This window comes from Budorcas taxicolor, chromosome 10 (assembly GCF_023091745.1).
Source record: "Budorcas taxicolor isolate Tak-1 chromosome 10, Takin1.1, whole genome shotgun sequence".
NCBI classification, from domain to species: domain Eukaryota; kingdom Metazoa; phylum Chordata; class Mammalia; order Artiodactyla; family Bovidae; genus Budorcas; species Budorcas taxicolor.
In genome coordinates, this window is record NC_068919.1 from 36,136,334 (window position 1) to 36,158,273 (window position 21,940).

At 39.5% G+C, this 21,940-nt stretch overlaps 1 protein-coding gene across 2 annotated transcripts in view; it reads left to right on the forward strand.

Moving 5' to 3' along the window:
- GANC (glucosidase alpha, neutral C) overlaps nucleotides 1–21,940 on the forward strand; it is a 72,915-nt gene that overhangs the window by 5,648 nt on the left and 45,327 nt on the right. Inside the window, exons 5-7 of one of the 2 annotated variants that reach the window (XM_052646404.1) lie at nucleotides 9,296–9,423; nucleotides 13,909–14,091; nucleotides 19,963–20,011. In XM_052646404.1, the coding sequence (XP_052502364.1) occupies nucleotides 9,296–9,423; nucleotides 13,909–14,091; nucleotides 19,963–20,011 (360 nt within the window). The remainder of the gene's footprint in view (nucleotides 1–9,295; nucleotides 9,424–13,908; nucleotides 14,092–19,962; nucleotides 20,012–21,940) is intronic. The other variant, XM_052646406.1, reaches the window with a different exon arrangement.

Consider the following 21,940-nt stretch of genomic DNA (forward strand, 5'->3'; position numbering starts at 1 on the left):
AAGGAATCCCCTCAGAGAAGACAGAACCAAAACTGCCCCACAACATTAGAGCATTCTCTGTAACATTTGTAAGGCCTTTAACTTACCCTTCCCTTGTAGCTCAGTTGGTAAATAATCTGCCTTCAGTACAGGCGACCTGGGTTCGATCCCTGGATTGGGAAGATCCCCTGGAGAAGGAAATGGCAACCCGCGCCAGTATCCTTGCCTGGAAAATCTCATGGACACAGGAACATGGTGGGCTGCAGTCCATGGGGTCGCAAAGAGTCGGGCACAAATGAGCAACTAACACTTACTTACTTACACTTAACTTAGCCAGTGAAGTGAAGTGGAAGTGTTAGTCACTCAGTCGTGCCCAACTCTTTGTGACCCCATGGACTATAGCCTGCCAGACTCCTCTGTGCATGCGATTCTCAGGCAAGAATACTGGAGTGGGTTGCCATTCCCTTCTCCAGGGGATTTTCCTGACCCAGGAATTGAACCCAGGTCTCCTGCATTGCAGGCGGATTCTTTGCTGTCTGAGCCGCCAGGGGCAGGAGGAGCAGTGGCACAGTGAGGAAGACTACTTTCCATAAGAAGTTATAGAGATTTTAGTCATTTCAAAGATGTAGAATCTTCTGACATAATTTTCTTGCCTGAATGCAAAACAGGGGCTAGAGTCATATCAGCAGGTCTGGATTCTCTGTCATCACCCCCGTTCCCAACTTCCGGTTATGTAAGGATGCGTTTGTGGTAGCAGCACACTTTGTTCATTTCTCCTAACTACACTGATGGGATGGTTAGCCTTTCTTCAAAACCTAGTGCTGCTTCTTATACCACTCATCTCCTTCTAGAGGAATTTTCCTCCCACCCAACTTGGCATCTGTGAGACCTTTGAGTTCATAGCTCACGGTACCCTCAAAGTCATAGTTCCTTGACTACTGATCCAAGTCTCCCAAACTTGGCATCCTTTTGTAGCCAGGTTTGAAAGCTTTTCATGGGAAAATATGGGATAGCATTAATTTATTTCCTAGAGAACCAACCACTATTTGCATGTGGTTTAATAGCCAGTACCCAGCCAGGATCCTGTATTCAGCATCAGCAGAAGCAGGTGGATCCAGGAAATCCAAGGAGTCCACAAGAGACCCTCCAGGAGTCAGTAGCCCTAATATCAGCAGCCAGGTCGCTTCCTTTAGCATTTTTCCTGTCACTTGCTCTTTTTCTACTTGTCTCCAATACGTCTGGCCCCAGAGAGCTGCAGCTGTCCTGTGGTCAAGGCAGGAATTCCTTTCCATTCTTGGGGAGGTTCAGTCTGCTGAGTGAGTGAGTGAAGTCACTCAGTTGTGTCCGACTCTGCGACCCCATGGACTGTAGCCTACCAGGCTTCTCTGTCCATTGGATTTTCCAGGCAAGGGTACTGGAATGGGTTGCCATTTCCTTCTCCAGGAGATCTTCCCGACCCAGGGATTGAACCCAGGTCTCCCGCATTGTAGGCAGACGCTTTTACCATCTCAGCCACCAAGGAAGATTCTCAGTCTGCAGAGCACCTTAACAATCCACTGTCTAGATGACACATGCTGAGGCAGAGTATATTAAGGCACTCAGAATACCCATATGGGCCAAAGTGCAGCTTCTCAGTGCAGCTCCATACCAATGGAGTGAGTGGTGGACCCTCTCACACGGCTTCTTAGAAGACTATTGGTGAGTTTTTTTGTACACACCTCGCTTTGGATCCTGAACATGAGGGACAGTGCCGTTCAGGTCAGGAGCTAGAACCAGAGCCCACCAGATCTGTATGCCTTCAAAGAAAAAGAAGCCATAGTCCAGGGAGACCCACGGGAGCTTAGCACAAGACAGCACGTGACTCAGAAGGGAGCTGAGAAGTCAGACAAGCAAGGGCAAGTGATCTGGGATGTCAGCAGCACGGTTCCCAAGACCAACAACTTTGAGGACCTTGTGGAACAAACTCCACGTTCAGTTATTGGAATTAACAGGGCTGTGCAGGAAATCCACATACTCTGATCTCAGGCAAATGCATGCACGTGTATGTTTGGGGAGATCACCCTCAAATTCTGAGCTGAACTTCATTTTAATGTATTTTTAATGTCCTCCTTGTCACTTAGAATTGAGATGACTAATAGGAACTTAAGGTTTTGTACCCTCTCTGTTTGTTAGAGACCACAGAGATTCATATAGTAATTCCTTAAGTTGCCTGAACCTTGTATCCTGCTCACTGCATAGTCAGGGAGCCACCACTAGTGGTTGTTTCTGGGATGAGATGGGTGTTTCATGGGAGATTTCAATAAGGATATGGTATGGGTATAGTCTGGAGGTTTTTTAAAAAGCTGCATACGTCCACTTGTTCAAAATGATAACTTTTTATTTCAGGTTCAGAGAGACAGAGCCCCAAGTCTAGGAGGATCATATTCAGCTCACAGCTGCAATTCTCAGATTCCACTGATGAGGCAAACCCAGCCCTCTTAGTGCCTGCCTACCCCACCCCATTTAAACTCTTAAAGCAATAGCTTTGTTGTCAATATCTGTTGTTAATTTTTCTTCCCAATTCCCTTCCCCCAACCTGCCCTTTTATAAGCAACCAGGAGACAGAACCAAGGTTCATTTAACTTTTTTCAGCTCATACTGTCATAACACCGGGTGTCTCAACAGACATTTCTTTCTCACAGTTCTGGAGTCTGGGAAGCCCAAGATCAAGGTTCCACTCCTGGGTGCTGCCTCCTTTCTGTACAGTTGACCCTTGAACATATAGGGCTTGGTGGTGCTGAGATCCCCATGCAGTGGAAAATCCAAGTATAATTTCACAGTTGGCCCTTAGTACACATAATTTTGCATCTGCAGGTTCAACCCACCAACGACCATGTGGTACTATAGTTTTGTTGTTGTTGGCTGCCCCACTCAGCATGTGGGCTCTGGGGTCTTGGTTACCTGACCAGGGATTGAACCTGCACCCCCTGCAGTGGTAGCATGAAGTTTTAACCACTGGACTGCCAGGGAAGTCCCTTTAGTATTTATTATTGAAAAAAAATCCATGTATATGCAGACTCACACAGTTCAAATCTCTGTTGCAGGGTCAACTGTATATTCACATGGTGGTGGTGGTTGTCATTCAGTTGCTTAATCATGTCCGACTCTTTGCACCTCCACAAACTGCAGCACACCGAGCTTCCCTGTCCTTCTCTATCTCCCAGAGTTTGTTCAAACTCATGTCCATTGAGTCAGTGATGCCATACAACCATCTCATCCTCTGTCGCCTCCTTCTCCTCCTGCCCTCAATCTTTCCCAGAATCAGGATCTTTTCCAATGAGTCAGCTCTTCCCATTAGGTGGCCAAAGTATTGGAGTTTCAGCTTCAGCATCAGTCCTTCCAATGAATATTCAGGGATGATTTCCTTTAGGATTGACTGGTTTGATCTCCTTGCCATCCAAGGGATTCTCACTTCAGCACCACAGTTAGAAAGCATCAATTCTTCGGCTCTCAGCCTTCTTTATGGTCCAACTCTCACATCCATACATGACTACTGGAAAAGCCTAGCTTTGACTATACAGACCTTTGTCGGAAAAGTGATGTCTCTGCTTTTTCATATGCTGTCTAGGTTTGTCAAAGCTTTTCTTCTAAGGAGCAAGCATCTTTTAATTCCATGGCTGGTGGAAAGAGAGCTTATTCTCTGGTCTCTTCCTATAAAGGCAGTAATCCCATCATGATTTCACCCTCATGACCTCATCAAAACCTAGTCACCTCCCAAGGCTTCATCTCCAAATGCCATCACATTGAGGATTAAGGTTGGCTCAGAGGTTAAAGCGTCTGCCTCCAATGCGGGAGACCCGGGTTCAGTCCCTGGGTTGGGAAGATTCCCTGGAGAAGGAAATGGCAACCCACTCTAGTATTCTTGCCTGGAGAATCCCATGGACGGAGAAGCCTAGTAGGTTACAGTCCATGAGGTTGCAAAGAGTCGGACATGACTGAGCAACTTCACCTTATATGAATTGGAGGGCTGGATGAGGCAGGGGTGGGTTGGGAGAAGGGAGAAGATGACACAGTTCAGTCCTTAGCAAACATTAAGTTCCTGGGACACCATAATGTTACAAAGCGAACTGAAGTGTCGCCTGTGTGTTGCTTCTAAGTCAAGACACCTAGGTCTTTAAGAAAAGCTGGTTGCAGGTTCAAATGCCAAAGTTTTCACATAGGATCTTATTTCTTATGATGTAATAATCAGATATTTGACAAAGAAGCTTCCAGAAGAAAACATTAAAGGTATTATCAGTAAAGTGTTGACTGCTTTTTTAGAACTCCTTTTTCCCTGCTATTATTGATTTTTTACTTTCAGTCAAAATTTGACCTGGATTGAGAAACAGAGAATATATACTCTTGTGACATCAGAGAAGGGAAATTTATGTTGTCTTCTGAAAGTGAAAGTGAAGTCACTCAGTTGTGTCTGACTCTGTGACCCCGTGGACTATAGCCTACCGGGCTCCTCCATCCATGGGATTTTTCAGGCAAGAGTACTGGAGTGGGTTGTCTTCTGAGTATACCTAAAAAGCACTGCTGCTGCTGCTGCTGCTGCTACTGCTACTGCTAAGTCGCTTCAGTCATGTTCGACTCTGTGCAACCCCATAGACAGCAGCCCACTAGGCGGCCCCATCCCTGGGATTCTCCAGGCAAGAACACTGGAGTGGGTTGCCATTTCCTTCTCCAATGCATGAAAGTGAAAAGTGAAAGTGAAGTTGCTCAGTCGTGTCTGACTCTTAGCAACCTCATGGACTGCCACCTTCCAGGCTCCTCCATCCTTGAGATTTTCCAGGCAAGAGTACTGGAGTGGGGTGCCATTGCCTTCTCCGAAAAAGCACTGCTAGTGAGGCTATTTGGAGCTGACCTGTGTCTTTTACCTACTTTATGTTGCTAATTTTTGCTCTTTTATGACATAAATGACCATTTGGCAAAATGTTTGCTTTGCAGTCTATTTGCAAATTTTCACCAGAGACAACACTTCTAGCATCTTTTTCAAGAATGCAAGGAGATCTCTGAGCACCTCCATGAAATTACCCCTTGCGTCTTCATCTAAGCCTCATGAAAATGAGACTTTGCCCAACCAGCCACCTCCTCAGCTGATGAGGAACAACTGCCACTTGTTATCCAGGATTATTTCTGCAGAAATGGCCAGGAACAGGCAAAATAGTTTGGAATCTATCTAAGCAATCAGAAACATACCTGGACAGGCTAATTGTCCTTGGAGACAGGCTAATATCCAGTTTAACTTGCCAGTGTTCTCCATAGAAGATCAGTGCTTACAATAAACCAACCAGGTGCCACTGAGGAAGGAGCAATAAGTCCCCTACAGCTATTTTAATGAACTCTTAAACCATTCTCTGAATCCTGGGAGGTCTTGACCAATAGCTGGGAAAGGTCCTTGCTCACTCTTCTAGGCCTTTACGTTAGCTTTCCTTACAGTGTAGTAGAGAGACCTAGTGCCAGAGGAAAAGCAAGAGCTACCCATCAAGGAGAAGTTGATGAGGTCATAATTTCCCTTGTTAATACCCACCACCATTTAAATATGTGTTCTAGGGCTCTTCTGTTAACTCAGTCACAGTCTCTACTAGTACTGGGTGAAATTTTATTTTTTTAATTTAATATAATTGTGATAAATCTGCTGCTTGAATATACAAACAAGGGTGTTTTTACCAGTGATTTTTTTATAATTTGTCCTTTTTTTTTCTTCTAAGCAAAGAAATAAAAACTAGACTGATGGATTGTAAACTACCAGGTTTTATTTTTATTGAGTATGGGAGAAATAAGATAGGAAATGGGAATTTATACTCTCCAGACTACAGAGGTGAGCCTCAGTGAAAAACCAAGTAGAGACTTGTAGTACTAAAATGAACTTCCAAAATGTATTCCTTTCTCTGATAATTTATTTCAGTTTCTCTGGTAGGAGAGATTTACATATCTCAAATGTTTCTAAGGGAGCAAAACCCGTGCTGTCTCACCTTATTTAAAATGTTTAAAAGTTTTATGTTTCTTATTTTCCATAAATCCATCTTGCTGCAATTTTTATTACTCTTATCTATGTTCAGTTCAGTTCAGTTCAGTCACTCAGTCGTGTCCGACTCTGCGACCCCATGAATCGCAGCACACCAGGCCTCCCTGTCCATCACCATCTCCCGGAGCTCACTCAGACTCACGTCCATCGAGTCAGTGATGCCATCCAGCCATCTCATCCTCGGTCGTCCCCTTCTCCTCCTGCCCCCAATCCCTCCCAGCATCAGAGTCTTTTCCAATGAGTCAGCTCTTTGCATGAGGTGGCCAAAGTACTGGAGTTTCAGCTTTAGCATCATTCCTTCCTAAGAAATCCCAGGGCTGATCTCCTTCAGAATGGACTGGTTGGATCTCCTTGCAGTCCAAGGGACTCTCAAGAGTCTTCTCCAACACCACAGTTCAAAAGCATCAATTCTTTGGTGCTCAGCCTTCTTCACAGTCCAACTCTCACATCCATACATGACCACAGGAAAAACCATAGCCTTGACTAGAATCTAACTTCTGTAACAATGTATTTTTCATCATTTTAAATCATTAATAGAGATTCAATAATTTATTTGGATATTATTTTAAAATAAATGTACAAACAAGTCTCTAGAGAGCAGGAATATTTAGAAATTCTCAATGTTTTAGATAGAAGGATATAACACTCATGTCCAGACTTTTTGATGGCCAAGTTTTGGTGGAATAATTGGGCAATAACTGGCAGTTAAGAAGCCCAAGAAAGTGGTTTATGAACTGTCATCCACAGAGCCCTGAGGTTTCCATGGAGGTGTCTCAGGACTCAATGCAGGGAGGAGAGGGGGCTCAAAGGTAGAGGCTCTGAGCTTCTTTCTGCTGTCTTCAACCCAAGTAGCTTTACTTATTGGACTTCTGAGAGTCCACTACTGTTAATTATTTTAAGCCAGTAAACACAGATTTAAGGTCTAAGGAAATGAAGCTATGTTGATGATAATATGGAATATGTTGATAATAAGAGATAAGAATGAACCTGGATATTAACTTTGAAAAGAGTTACCTATTGGCAAAATTGGTTTGCTTAAGTTAAAATGAAAACAAAATGGGGCTTTGACACTGATATATGTGTTTGCTTGCATAAGATCATATGGGAAAAGCAGAGTTATTGCTACTTTTTCTCATATAATTAGGATTCTTTCCTAGGTTGTAGCCTCAAGAACAGAACATTCCAGAGGAGTCTCTGGTTTAAAACATAAATTTTAAAAGAAAGTTATTTTACTAAAAATTGGAGGATCTCTGAGTGCATAAACTGGATTCAATATTTGTTAATCACACATAGGCAGACAACCTGTGTGCCCTCTCCCTAGGATGTTCTTGCCCCATTTTTGCCTATCCAGAGTCCTGCTAATTCCTGCAGGCCCTGGCCAAGTCCTTCTTCCTCCAGAGAGATGCCCGAGGCCCTTCTCCTTACAGTCATCAATATTCCTGGCACAGCACTGTCCTTGTCCTGTCTCAGTTCAGTTGAGTCGCTCAGTCGTGTCCGACTCTTTGCGACCCCATGAATTGCAGCATGCCAGGCCTCCCTGTCCATCACCAACTCCCGGAGTTCACCCAAACTCAAGTCCATTGAATCGGTGATGCCATCCAGCCATCTCATCCTCTGTCGTCCCCTTCTCCTCCTGCCTCCAATCCCTCCCAGCATCAGGGTCTTTTCCAATGAGTCAGCTCTTTGCATGAGGTGGCCAAAGTACTGGAGTTTCAGCTTTAGCATCATTCCTTCCAAAGAACACCCAGGACTGATCTCCTTTAGAATGGACTGGTTGGATCTCCTTGCAGTCCAAGGGACTCTCAGGCGTCTTCTCCAACACCAGAGTTCAAAAGCATCAATTCTTCAGCGCTCAGCTTTCTTCACAGTCCAACTCTCACATCCATACATGACCACTGAACTTATCATAAAATACTTTATAGTTACTACATACGTCTTCCATCTCCTCTAAATTGCACTCTCCCTGAGTTTAGCCATCCTTTTCACAGCAATCAGCACATTGCAATATTAGATTCCAAATAAATGTTAGCTGAATTAAATTTGAGAGACTAGTGGAAATATATGTCTAATTTGGGAAAGAATACATACTCTAATAGGATTTCAGTCTTACATTTGGACACATTTTCAAATCTTAGAATCCTGATGGCATACTTCAAGTAAATCAGATATATAAAAGAACAGTAAGCATATAAGTATGATTGGGGGTGGAAGAAAGGGGGAGGTATTGGTCAAAGTGTACAAACTTCCGACTATAATATGATGAATAACTTCTGGAGATTTAATGTACAGCCTAGTGATTGTAGCTAATAGTACTCTATTATATACTTGAAAATTGCTAAGAGAGTGGATCTTAAATGTTTTCACCACAAAAAGGAAATGGTAATTATGTGACTTGATGCAGATGTTAGCTAATGCTATGGTGGTGATCAGTTTTGCAGTTTATAAGTAACAAATCAAGGAGTTGAACAACAAACTTATACATGTCAATTGTTTCTCAATAAAGCTGGGGAAAATAATTACTGATAACTACTGCATCATAACCCTATTTTATAATAAGAATGTCTGTAAAAGGACTCACAGCCTATTTACCACTTATACTTGGTCACTCATCAGTGTCCTATCACTGCTTAAGTTCCCTGACTATTTCCTATACTCTCAAGAATCAAGGTTCCAGTAACATCATTTGAGGGATTTTATTTTGCTTTGTTTTTGGTTTTTGATGCTGATTTAATATTCTCCCAGCTTCCTATATCTTACTCGCATCACATCATACCTGTTCTGCATTACCTCACACCGCCTACCCTTCTTAGCTTTTCATTTAACAGACATTATAGTAACAATACATGGGGCTTCCCAAGTGGCTCAGTGGTGAAGGATCCACCTGCCAATGCAGGAGATGAGAGTTTGATCCCTGGGTCAGGAAAATCCCCTGGAGGAGGGCATGGCAACCCATTCCAGTATTCTTACCTGGGAAATCCCATGGACAGAAGAGTCTGGCGGACTACAGTCCATGGGGTGGCAAATAGTTGGACGTGACTGAACCGGCATGCACGCGCACAGCCCTAGAACACGTAGGAGGTGTTTGTTTCTACTATAGGTAGAGCCAGGCAAGTACATTTATAGACTAGAAAGCCTTTTCCTTCATGATTGCCATTGTTCACCAATTAGCTTGCCCTGTAATAATGTAAACATAGTTTTCTAATTATTGTAATTTGTAGAACTGACCTAGGTAAGCTGTTGGAACTAATCTCATGTATGTGTTTCCAGGTTCCACTCCTGGCTGAAGTTTTTGGCATAGAGGGAAATATTTTCAGACTTAAAATCAATGAAGAAATACCCTTGAAACCCAGGTATGAAGTTACTGATGTCCTCACAAGCAAGCTAACCACTGTAAGGTAAGCCAAGAAACATGCTACCTGGAATATACCCTCAATATGTTCTTCTATCATACCTTGAGTAGCAGCTTTTGTATGAGTCTCATATTTTGTGTTTCAAAGATACGACCATTTGCAAAGTTAGTTTTCAGTTATTTGGGAATAAATTTATCCATTTTAACGTTATCCATTCTGTATTCTCTTCCTCTGCCATTTGACTCATCAGTACTTACTAATGAAGAGAAGCAGAGCTTCTGATCTCTTCTCTCCTCCCCACAAAGTAAAAAATTTGTCAACCAGACTCTGGGAACAAGCAGGAAGGCTATTTAATTGACTCACTCAGATGAGCAGCAGGGCTCCAGGGATTGAAGGTACTAGCTGAACTCCCAATGCTTACAGTCATTTATACAGTTAGACTGGCTCACTTTTAATTAACAGCAGTCTCAGAAGTCTAACATGTAACTTCACTTAGAGTCAGAGATAAATTAATAATAAGTTTCTAGGTGGAAAAAAAGTCTTTGGGGATTAAAGGATTTTTCATGTACCTGCAGAATCTGCCTCAGTTCTTAGCACATTTTCCTGTGATATTTTAACTTGGTTCTGTCTGTGGGTTTGTTATTTTCTCTGTATCATTACACTAAGGGAGTATGACATTATGCCAGATGCTTTCATTTTCACTACATCATTATCATAGTTTTATGTGGATTATTTTTCCATGAAAATCTAATAAATAGTTAATAAATTATAAGGGCAAATTAATCCAGCTATGGTAAACTATCATAAACTTAAGATATATCACTGAGCCACTACTATATGCCAAGAACTTAGGAGACACATGAGCACCCATGGCTGATTCATGTAGATGAATGGCAAAAAGCACCACAATATTGTAAAGTAATTATCCTCCAATTAGAATAAGTAAATTTTTTAAAAAGAGACTATTCTCAAGGCTTTGCAGTTTAGCAAATGAGAGTGTGTGTGTATGTGTGTGTTTCTTCTTGGTCACATTAGTTTTTAGTCTCCTGGATGGTTCATTTTACTAGTAGATCTTTAACATTTTTACATCTGTGTTCATAAGTAAAATTGGTCTGTAGTTGTTTTTTTTTTTTTCCTGTGGTATCTTTGCCCAAGTTTTGGAGTCAGGGTGATATTAGCTTTGCGTAGTAAATATGTTATATTAATTTTAGTTTTGCTTCTATTTCAACCTCTTTCTAGAGGGCTTTTGGCTACTGTAGTAACCACAAAGCTAAAAACTGCATTTCTCCATTTCCCAGACTCACATGTAGCTAGTTTCTGGTGTATTTTAGGTTCCATCGAGTTATCTGGATTTCAGAACCGAGTTTCCCATTTTGCTGGTATACATTGGCAGCTATAGAATGACTCTAGAGCCACTAGTTAGGGCAGTGGTTTCTTAATCTCTGGATTGCGTCTAAGATGGCATGATCCTGGAGTCTAGCCATTGCCACACTGACTTCTGTTTACCCAACTTCCTGCTTCCAGCTGAGAGAGAAGTTCTGTTGGTCTACAGTTATGTGGTATTGTCCTAGGGGTCATTACTGGGCACTCAGCCAGGAACCAGCTACTTCAAAACTTCCATGATATTGTAAACTCATAATTCCCCCATATTAAGTCATTTCCTTTCTGCTTAAAATGGCCAGAATTGTTTCCATTATCTACAATTGAATCTTAATTGACATAATTGTTGGTATCAGAAATGAATATAAGTAACAGATCCTCAAGGATTGAAACATGGGCTTAATTAGCTGATCTAGTTGGATCTGAAGGTAGTGAGGTTTTCTGAAGGTAGTGAGATTTTCATTAGACAATGCAACATTAGTTTTTGGGGCTGAATGCTACCCTCCCCACCATATGTTGATATGTTGAAACCCTAAGTCTTTATACCTCACAATGTGACTATTCAGAGATAGGGCCTTTGAACAGGTAATTAAGTAACAGTAGGGTCATTAGGGTGGGCTCTGATCCAATGTGACTGATCTTCTATAAGAGGAGATGATTAGGATACAGATAACACAGAAGGATGGCCTTGTGAAGACACAGCAAGAGGATAGCCCTCTGCAAGCCAAGAAGAAAGGCCTCAGAAGAAACCAAACCTGCTGACACTTTGATCTAGGACTTCCAGCCTCCAGAATTGTGAGAAAATAAATTTCTTGTGTTTAAGCCACCTAGTCTGTGGTAGCAGCTCTAGCAAACTAGTATAACTAGCAATAAACCACAGCATTCTCTGGCAAAGTCACTTAGATTACTACTTGTGGTCACCTGAAATCGAGTGCCTATTGAAAATGTGGCTCTGGCAGACCAAGTGGTGAGGCCGCAGCATAGCCCGATTGTCATACGAAATTCAAAATGCCGAGGTGGCCCGGTTGTTACTAATTTCACTGAAGAACTTAAAGAAAACAGTAGTTTCAGGCTTTTAAATTCTTAGCTCAAGATATTGTCAGAAACCTAATAGGTTTCTATGACCATCTTACACATCTCTTATAGAGTCCTTGTAACTATAGAGTCCTTGTAGCTGAAAGTTAGATACAAGGTTAGATTCTATGGTTTGCTGAATTGAAGTGTAAGTTGAATTCAGAGCTTTATCAGCTCTATGAATTTAGGGCATCGACTGTGAAAAGATAGGACTCCTCAAAATTGAATAGCAACATCTGGGAAGATTTAGATAACTCTGAGTACCTAAACCTCAGAATTCCACCGAGCCTCCCAGTTCAGCTAAAGACTTACCCTCTCCTCTGATGAGGCTGGCATCACCTTGCTGAGACACTGCATGTTGACCTCACCTGAAATATACTATGCCAGGGGATTCCAGTGCTCCCTGTGCTTCTCTCCTACCCCCTTTCACTGCCTCCAGATCCACTGTCAGAGTCAGACCCCAACATTCCCAGGGAGCCAATTACAGTCAAACCCAGGAGGTACCTAAAGAATTAGAAGATGTTATATTGGCAAAAACCTCTGAAATAGGCATGGCAGTGGTTTCTAAAGGACTCCTAGACTGGAAAGAAGCAACATAATTTTAGGATCATGCTAAATTTACTGACATAAATTAGAGAATTCAGATTTGATATGCTATCTAGGACAGCTGAAAGAGCTTCTAATTATTTGCTTGATTGGCTAAGTATAATCTGTAGAGTCAGCTATGGACTCTGCTGAATGAAGCTGAGATACCAGAAATTCCTTGGCACGGTGTAGAAGAAATGATTCATAGACTTAGGGAAATAGAAATGTTGAAGTGGGTATGTCATATACAGCTACCTCATCTAGCCCCTAACTCTGTTCTCCAAAGAACCAAAAAAAAAACTGCCTTCACTGAGAAATATATTGGTGAGGGAACACTCGGAAAATATTATAGTGAGTGAATGTCTTTTCTGAGCTACAGACGATGGTGGAAATGGTACCATTAAAACAGGATCCCTGGTTTCCGTGGAGATGATGAGACTCTAAGTAGCAAAGTCAAAGTAGCAGCATTTAGTTGTTGGAGACAAGGAGAACATGTTTCCTTAACGTGCAGCAGGGCCTGTGTGGTACTCAGAATGGCTCAACCCTCAGGGCAGTGAACAGTATGTCAAAGAGTCCATTAGACTGAAGTAGATGGGCTAAAGTCCTACTTGATAGACTAATCAAAAGAATTCTATTTAGATTTGATAAACAGTGAGACACAATCTCTCAATCAATGGAATTAGTTTCTAGAACCCAAGCATCTTTCTTGAGGAGAAGGCCTAGAATCCATGGAGGAAGATTTTGCAAGGATATAATAAGATTATAACCTGTCCCTTCTAATCCTCCCTAAAGAGGCCTGTGACCATTTACCAGGGTAACTATGCACTAGAAAAAGAAATATCTAGACCTAGGGTTTTAAGTGCTGCCTCTGAGCTTACATAACTCCTGGGGGATCTAAAACATCCCAAAAGTCTACCTGTCAATTAGGGGCTGATGGAAGTAGGTGATAAATAGATAAAAGTTTGACCTTTCCATCTCACTGTGGACTGAGTGGATAATAACCCAATCTGTGTTATTTCCTCAGTTTCTGTATGTATGGTTAGAATGAGAGAAGGAAAAGAAAAATGTTTAGTCTATGCATCAAACGGTTTTCCTAGACTGTCCAGACCAAGGTAATAATAATGATGATGATAGCCAACATTTACTGAGCACTTACTATGTGCCAGGCACTGTGTGATCTCATTTACATGTGTGGTCTCATTGAATCCTCAAAAAGCTATGTTTGTTCTTGCTTTTATCATTTCCACTTCACAGATGAGGAAACCACGAACTGGAAAAGATTAACCTGTCCAAAGTTACGCACCTAGTGTATGTTAGAGCTATGTTCAATCCAGCCTTTCTGACACCAAAGCTCACACTCTGAATTACAGCTTTCCACTGCCTTGGCATGCTATGTCACATGAATATTGATTTACTAATTTGAACTGAGATTTTCACTGAGCCACATAAACTTAGAACAATTTATTTTTCTCTCCCTGCCATGTTTTCCAGGCTGACTTCTTGCCCAGGGGATACAGGCAGTCTGGTGCTGGCAAGTGGGAAAGGAGATCTGAAGTGTCACATCACAGCAAACCCATTCAAGGTCGACTTGGTATCTGAAGAAGAGGTTGTAATGAGCATAAACTCCCTGGGCCAATTGTACTTTGAGCAGCTGCAGATTCCTCCCAAGCAAAGGTATTTTTGCACGTTACTTAATACATACAGAACTTAAAATCTGATTGTGACTATATCTCCATAGAAAATTGGTTTGCTTTATTTGTTGGAATATTCTGAGAAATTTCATCTTGTCACCTGGACAGACTAATGCAGGCTTGATGACAAAAGTTATTCCTAGACATTTGCAAAGGTGATACTCTGAACACATCCTATATTTTTGACTGATGACATTCTCTACCCTACCCCTTCTAAAAAAGGACTCTGTTAACTTGGTAGATGTTAATGTGAACTAACAGAATTTCACTTTATCCCCCTTACAATAACATGAGTTACCTCAGACTTGAATAGTTGTCTAGGAATTTTCGGGAACCAACCACTTGATCAAAGCTGTTTGTGTGTGGGTCACGTGAATTGGAAGATAGTTGTAGAAGGAGATTTTTCATCTATTTTTACCAATATTGTTTTTAAATCCTCCAGTCTGTAGTTCTGTTTTTATTCAAATAATGAACATCTTACATGAATTTCAGAAAGCATTTAACACAGTGATTTTTTTCCTGAGTCTCAGCTAATTTCTATTTTTAAAGTTTATTGTTAAAATTTTTATTTTATCACAGAAATGTGTTCATTATAGGGTAAATAGAAAATATTGAAAAGAAGAAAAAATTAAAATACCCATAATCCTGCCACCCCTACTGTTAGTACCTTATGAATTTAATTCAGTTTATTTTTTTTTGACTGAAAATACCATCAGCATAACAAATCCCTGTGTGCCTGTTATTTATATTTTGTTATTTATTCATATTAAAAATATTAATTTTAAAAGCATTTTTCCTTTTAATAAACTCCTATTATTTTGTTTTAAGGGTGATTTCTAAGTTGGGCTTTTTAATAAAGCCCAGTAAATTCTGCCTCACCATTTGTCCTTTGAGCTACCTAGTTCCATGTTTGAAAGTAATCAATGTTTCCAGTTTTCTATGTATCTTTCTAATTTATGCCTATTCAGTAAAGCTAATGTATTCTTTGTTTTTTCCTTTCCTGACACAAATGATACATGTTATTCTGTACCTCCCTTTTTTTCTTTAGCAATGTGGCAGTTTCTAACTTCTTTAAAGCTGCTACACCATTTCTATTATATGGTTACACTATGATTCATTTAGTAAATCCCTACTGGTGGACTTTAAAACCATTTCTGATGTTGTTTTACAACTACTTCATGAATAACCTTGTATGTGTGTTATTTTGCATACATGCAAATATATCCATAGACCAGAGTCATAGAAGTATAATTTCTGATCAAATGGTTTGTACGTCTGTTGATAGATGTTTCCAAATTGCCTTCCATAGAGGTTGCGTACTAGTTTATATTTCTATCGTTTTAATTTATATTTGTGTTAGGAAAATTAGATTATCCACCTAGGGGAAAAAATATAAGTTAGGGCTTAACCTCAAACCATTTGGCAAAAATGAATTCCAGGACTTTCCTGGTGGTACAATGAATAAGAGTCCACCTGCCAATACAGGGGACACAGGTTTGATCCCTGGTCCAGGAAGATTCCACATGCCGTGGAGCAACTAAGCCCATACACCGCAACTACTGAACCCGTGCTCTAGAACCCATGAGCCACAGCTACTAAGCCAGTGAGCCATAACAACAGAAACCCATGCCCCTAGAGCCTGTGCTCCACAAGAGGAGAAGCCACCACAGTGAGAAGCTCACACACCACAGCAAAGAGCAGCCCCGGCTTGCTGCAGCTAGAGAAAGCCCAGGCACAGCAATGAAGATCAATTGCAGCCAAAAATTAAAAATAAATGATTAAAAAAATTAATTCCAGGTAAATAAAAATTAAACACACACACACACACAAATAAAAATAAGAGCAAGTATAGAATATTTTTAATTGTATTAGTGTGATAGAAACTGAAGAGCTGTAAGGAAAAAGATGGATTTGATTACTTAGAAATTTTAAACTTTATTATAGCCACAAAAAACAAAATACAAACAACAACAAGAAAAAAACTTGAACAAAATGAAAAGGCAAGAATCTGTAATTTCCAGTTTGGCATGTGAGGAGCTCAGAAGTTGCCACAAACAAGAATGAAAAATCAAAAAATAAAATTACTCAAAATATAATATAGTCCTAAATGTAAAATCTAAGACCATAAAACTTCTAGACAAGAACATCAGAAAATCTTGATGACCTTGGATTAGGCAGAGGTCTTAGATATTACACAAAAAGCATGATCCACAAAAGAAGAAATATGGTACAATGAACATAAACAAAAGTAAAACTGCCTGCACATTCAAAGACCATATGAAGAGATATGCAAAGACAAGTCATAGACTAAGAAAAAATATTTGTAAACATATATATGATCAAGAAGTTGTATGTATAATATAGAAAGAACTCTCAAAATTTAACATGAAAATAATAGATTTAAACAGATATTTCACCAAAGATGTACAAGTGACAGATAAGCACTTGAAAAATATGTCCAGTGCCATTAGTTTTTAGAGAATTGCAAATTAAACAACAGGGACATACTACCACACATCTATTAAAATGGCTAAAGTTTAACAGGACAACCGTATTGTTAGAAACACGACTGGAGGGCGAGAGGCTTTGATAGACATTGACTCTTGAGCAGAGGTATTTATTTGGTACTCTGTGATTTAGCGGAACCCTGCAGAAGGGAATTCCTGCCGTTTAATTATTTATATTGCTTCTCCCCGGTGGCTCAGATGGTAAGGAACCTGCCTGTAATGCAGGAGACCCGGGTTCAGTCCCAGGGTCAGGAACTTCCCCTGGACAAGGAAATGGCAATCCACTCCAGTATTCTTGCCTGGAGAATCCCACGGACAGAGGAGCCTGCAAGCCTTTGCAGTCCATGGGGTTGCAAAGAGTCGGACACAACTGAGCAATTAACACTATACTATATTGTTAATGTCAATTGACCAAATAAAATTATGTCCTTCATAGGCAGGAGCTGATAAACTGATACTGGGCTTGGATATGTTAAAAAAAAACAGTTTTTTTTCTATAGACAGGATGAGCTGAAACCAGGGAACAGTGAGTTTACTAGACAGGAGGAACATGGCTATTTGAAGTAAAAAATTAATCTACAGCATCATAATAAACAATTACTACTGATCTATATATTCACAACAAAATAATGTCACAACATTTAATGAACAGCACCTAAAAATAGACATAGATGGACAAAAGTTCCTTGATATAAATGGTAGCCTAGACTTAATATCCTTGTGCATCCTTGGGAGTCATTGTTGGAGACCAGATTGAGATTGGTCTCTGGCAGAATGTTGTCCCCTGTCTATTGAACTTTCATGCTGCAAGAAGAGGTAAAAGCCTTATTCTAAGTACAGACAAACTTTGTCCTTGGGTAATATCCTAAAGGGGAACCATAGTTTACATGCAATCTGGTGATCTTCTGCTGTGAAACATGTTTAATTTGCCTTTTTCAATGTATTTGCCTGTCTTAGACACTTTGAACAAGGAAAGGAAAAATAAACAACCTCTGAACTCTGATCTTCCATTGCTTTTGTACATTCTGATTGTGAAATTGAGGGTAAGGATGTTCAAAAGCCCATGGGAAATTTATATGTCTTCAGAATATTGTGCCTATTCTAATATGATGAGCTTTTAAAACACTTTTCTTAGAACAAGAATCAATTTTTGTAATTGTATAGATACTCAGCTAATTTTGAATGCTGCTGATGGCATAACTATATTTTTAAATCCAAAAATATATTCTTGTATGCCACATTAAGATGCTCTTTCATATAATAAAGATTTTCTTTTTTACTAACTCATTTCAAAGAGAAAGAATTTTACTTGTAAGTAAGCTGTTTTTCTCCTAAATATCACAAAACAATTCTTTTTTCCTCCAATAAATGAGAGCATTATGAGCTTTTAAAAAAGAAAAAAAAAATAGAAGTAGTTTTATTAATTTCAGAAAGAGCTTACTTCAAAACAGGGGAAGTTATTAGGGATAAAGAATGTCATTACATAATGATAAAGGGGTCAATTCCCTGAGAAAACAACAGTCCTTAATGTGTATGTACCTAACAACAGAGTATCAAATACTTAAGGCAAGAATATAGAACTGCAAAGAGAAATAGATGAATGCACTATTATACCTGGGCTTTCCTGGTGACTCAGCTGGTAAAGAATCCGCCTGCAATGAGGGAGACCTGGGTTCGATCCCTGGGTTCAGAAGATCTCCTGGAGAAGTGAATGGCTACCCACACCAGTATTCTGGCCTGGAGAATTCCGTGGACTGTATAGTCCATGGGGTCGCAAAGAGTCAGACATGATTGAGTGACTTTCACACACTATTATAATTAGAGACCTTAACACTCTGCTATCAGGAATGGACAGAGCCATCAGAGAGAAAATCAATAAGGACATGCTGCTGCTAAGTCACATCAGTCGTGTCTGTCCCTGTGCAACCCCATAGACGGCAGCCCACCAGGCTCCCCCGTCCCTGGGATTCTCCAGGCAAGAACACTGGAGTGGGTTGCCATTTCCTTCTCCAGTGCATGAAAGTGAAAAGTGAAAGTGAAGTTGCTCAGTCATGTCCGACTCTTAGCGACCCCATGGACTGTAGCCAACCAGGCTCCTCCGTCCATGGGATTTTCCAGGCAAGATTACTGGAGTGGGGTGCCATTACCTTCTCCGCAATAAGGACATATTCTAATTCAAAAGCACCATCAATCAACTGGATATAATTGACATCTATAGTCTCCTTCATACAACAACAGTAGAATACACATTCTTCTTAAACTCACCTGGAACATTCACCAAGACCATATTTTGTGTCATAAAACATACCTTAAGAAATTTAAACAAATAGAAATCATACTGTGTCAGCATGATTTGCATTAATTTAATGCAATTAAACTAGAATTCAACAACAGAAAGCTGGAAAATTCCAAAATAATTGAAGATTAAACAACATGCTTCTTAGTAACACAAAGAAGAAATCTGAAAAGAAAGAAAAATATTTCAAACTAAATGAAAATTAAAATACAACTTATCAAAATTTGTGGGATGCAGCAAAAGCAGTGCTTAAAGTGAAATCTGTAGCATTGAATGCAAATATTAGAGAGACAGATGCATTTGAAGAGAGGCACAGAGGAACTCCAGAGGAACAAGTACTTTCTGTTGTTTATGCTCACTAGTGGGTTCACAGTTATTCACTTTAGTGTTAGTCTTTAAACTCTGCACATACATTACATACCTTCTATATGCATGCTGCACTTTACACTAAAGAAAAGATTATTGTATAATGAGTATAAATAGATAATTTACAGAACTATAAATAACCATTTAATGTATAAAAAGGTAGTCTGCATCACTTATGGTATAAATTCAATTTGAAATGCATTATCTTTTCTAAAATTTTAGATTGGCAAAGAGTTAAAAAAAATTCATAAAATCCAGTATTGTTAAGAGTGGGAAGAAATGAGCCCTCAAATACAACTAATAGAAGTTAGAATAAGTCGTCACAATCATCCGGGAAGATGGTGCATCATATTGCTCCATACTAGGGTAATACTGCATAAGAGGAACTGTGTTTTATCTTGCTTATGTTAGTATTATGAGCATGTATTACAATAAAAAACTGATTAATGTATTTTTAAGAGTTAACAAGAAAATTCAAATCTGTCTACATTTTTATAAGATATCAAGCTCTTGGTAATGTTCACCATTAATGTTTAATTTTGTAAACTTATTTTTATAATGATGTTATTTTTAGTAAGTTAAAGGATATAATGTATGGGGGTCTCAGAAGTTCGAAATGAAAATCTTTTATCATTGAGCAAATTGTCGGTCGTGCCATGAGTGAAACAACTTTTTTACATTACAGCAGAGCTACCAAGAAAAATGAGGAGGATGCATCCGTTGACACCACTCAGGTAATCTACAGAGAGCAATTTATCTTTTTAAAACCTTTTCCACTATTATCATCATTATACAAGTATAATGGGTCAGTTCTCCCCTTGTACAGATGGGTAATTGGTCAATGCTCTACTATATATAAATGGGACCTCCTGTAGGCCAGGCACTGTTCAAGGATTTGGTGGTATATCATCAAACTAATCTAATTCCCTCATTATCATGGAGCTTACATTCTTCTAAGCCACATTAACCTTTTTGGACTTTAAGAACAACAAAAAAAAAACAGTGGAAAGGTCTTCAGCAGAGATGCATGGTCTGATATGTGTGTCTAAAAGATTATTTTGTCTTAATTCTGGAGATTGGATGTTCCGGAAACCTCTTACTCCAAAGCCACATGCATCTTCAAAGGGTCTCTGACAGTAGCTATGGTCATCAGGAAGGTGAAAAACATTTCCAGTTTAATAATACAAATGCTTCTTCCTCTTGAGAACTGACCGAAACTGACCCTTAAGAAAAACTAACATGGTTATTGTGCCTTACACATCTTTGCACTAATACATTAGACCAGCTTTGGGGAGACCTCTAATCAGATAGCTTAGGTAGTGGTTTTGAGTCAAACACCCCCTTACAAGAATCTGATGAAAGCTATGAACCATCTCTGTAGAAAAAAAATTTTTTGTCATACTATTTCAGGGAGTTCACAAACTTTAAAACCTGTCTAGACCTCAGGATGATAATCCCTGCATCAAGAATTCAGGCGTAATTTTAAAGAACCAAACACACAACACACAGACTCACTTTACAGAGGCTTTCATTATAAAGAAATAATCTAGAAACAGGAAAATAGCTCATTTTTTAAAAAGAAATGTGCTTTTTATATACACACACAATTCTTTTAAAACTTTTCATTTTACCAGAGAAAAAGAGACTTCTGTAAAGCTAGGACATTCATCGCTCTAGGTCAGAAGATTGCAAACCTGAGCAATCACCATCCCAGCTGACCTCTCCACCCAGCATAGGAACATAATCAGTAGTCTGGTTAATTGGAGCTGGTGAGAGAAAGTGCTCATCTCAGCCAAAATCTTTTCTTAGAGTCTCTCAAAAGAGACCCAGGTTATTTGACTCTAAATGTTTTGCTTTACCTATATAAAAACTACATTTTTCAAAGTGCTTTCCCATCATTTTGGCTCTTGTAAAGATATTCATGTCAAATGGTGTGGCAGTTCCTAAACAATTAAACATAGAATTACAACATGATCCAGCAATTACATTTATGGATATATATCCAAAAGTAAAAATGGGACTCAAACAGATATTTATATACCTATGTTCATAGCAGAATAGTATTCATAGTAGCCCAAAGGTAGAAACAATTCAGCAACCCAACTGATGAACGCACACACAAAATGAGGTATGTACACACAAAATGAGGTATGTACACACAGTGGAATATTATCCAGCCTTAAAAAAGAAGGCAATTCTGACACATGCTACAAAATGGATAAATCTTGAAGACATTATACTAAGTGAAATAATCCAGTCACAAAAGGACAAATACAGTATGATTCTATTTATACAAGTTATCTAGAATTGTCAAATTCATAAAGACAGGAGCTAGAAAAGTGGTTGTCAGGAGCTGAGGGGAGGGGAGATGGGGTGTTACTGTTAATGGTTGCAGTGGTTCAGTTTGGAAGGATGTAAAAGTTCTGGAGACAGATTGTGATGTTGGTTGCACAATAATGTGAATGTACTTAACGCCACTTAAAAATGGTTAAAATGGTAAGTTTTAAGTTATATATATTTTACCACAATAAAAAATATATTCCTGTTAGCTGTAGATCATAAGGCTGATTAATGGCATTTATATAGAACACAGATCTAATTTAATATATTGATATCACAAATTGGTCTTTTAAAAGATGAACTCATTTCCTAATCAGATAAAT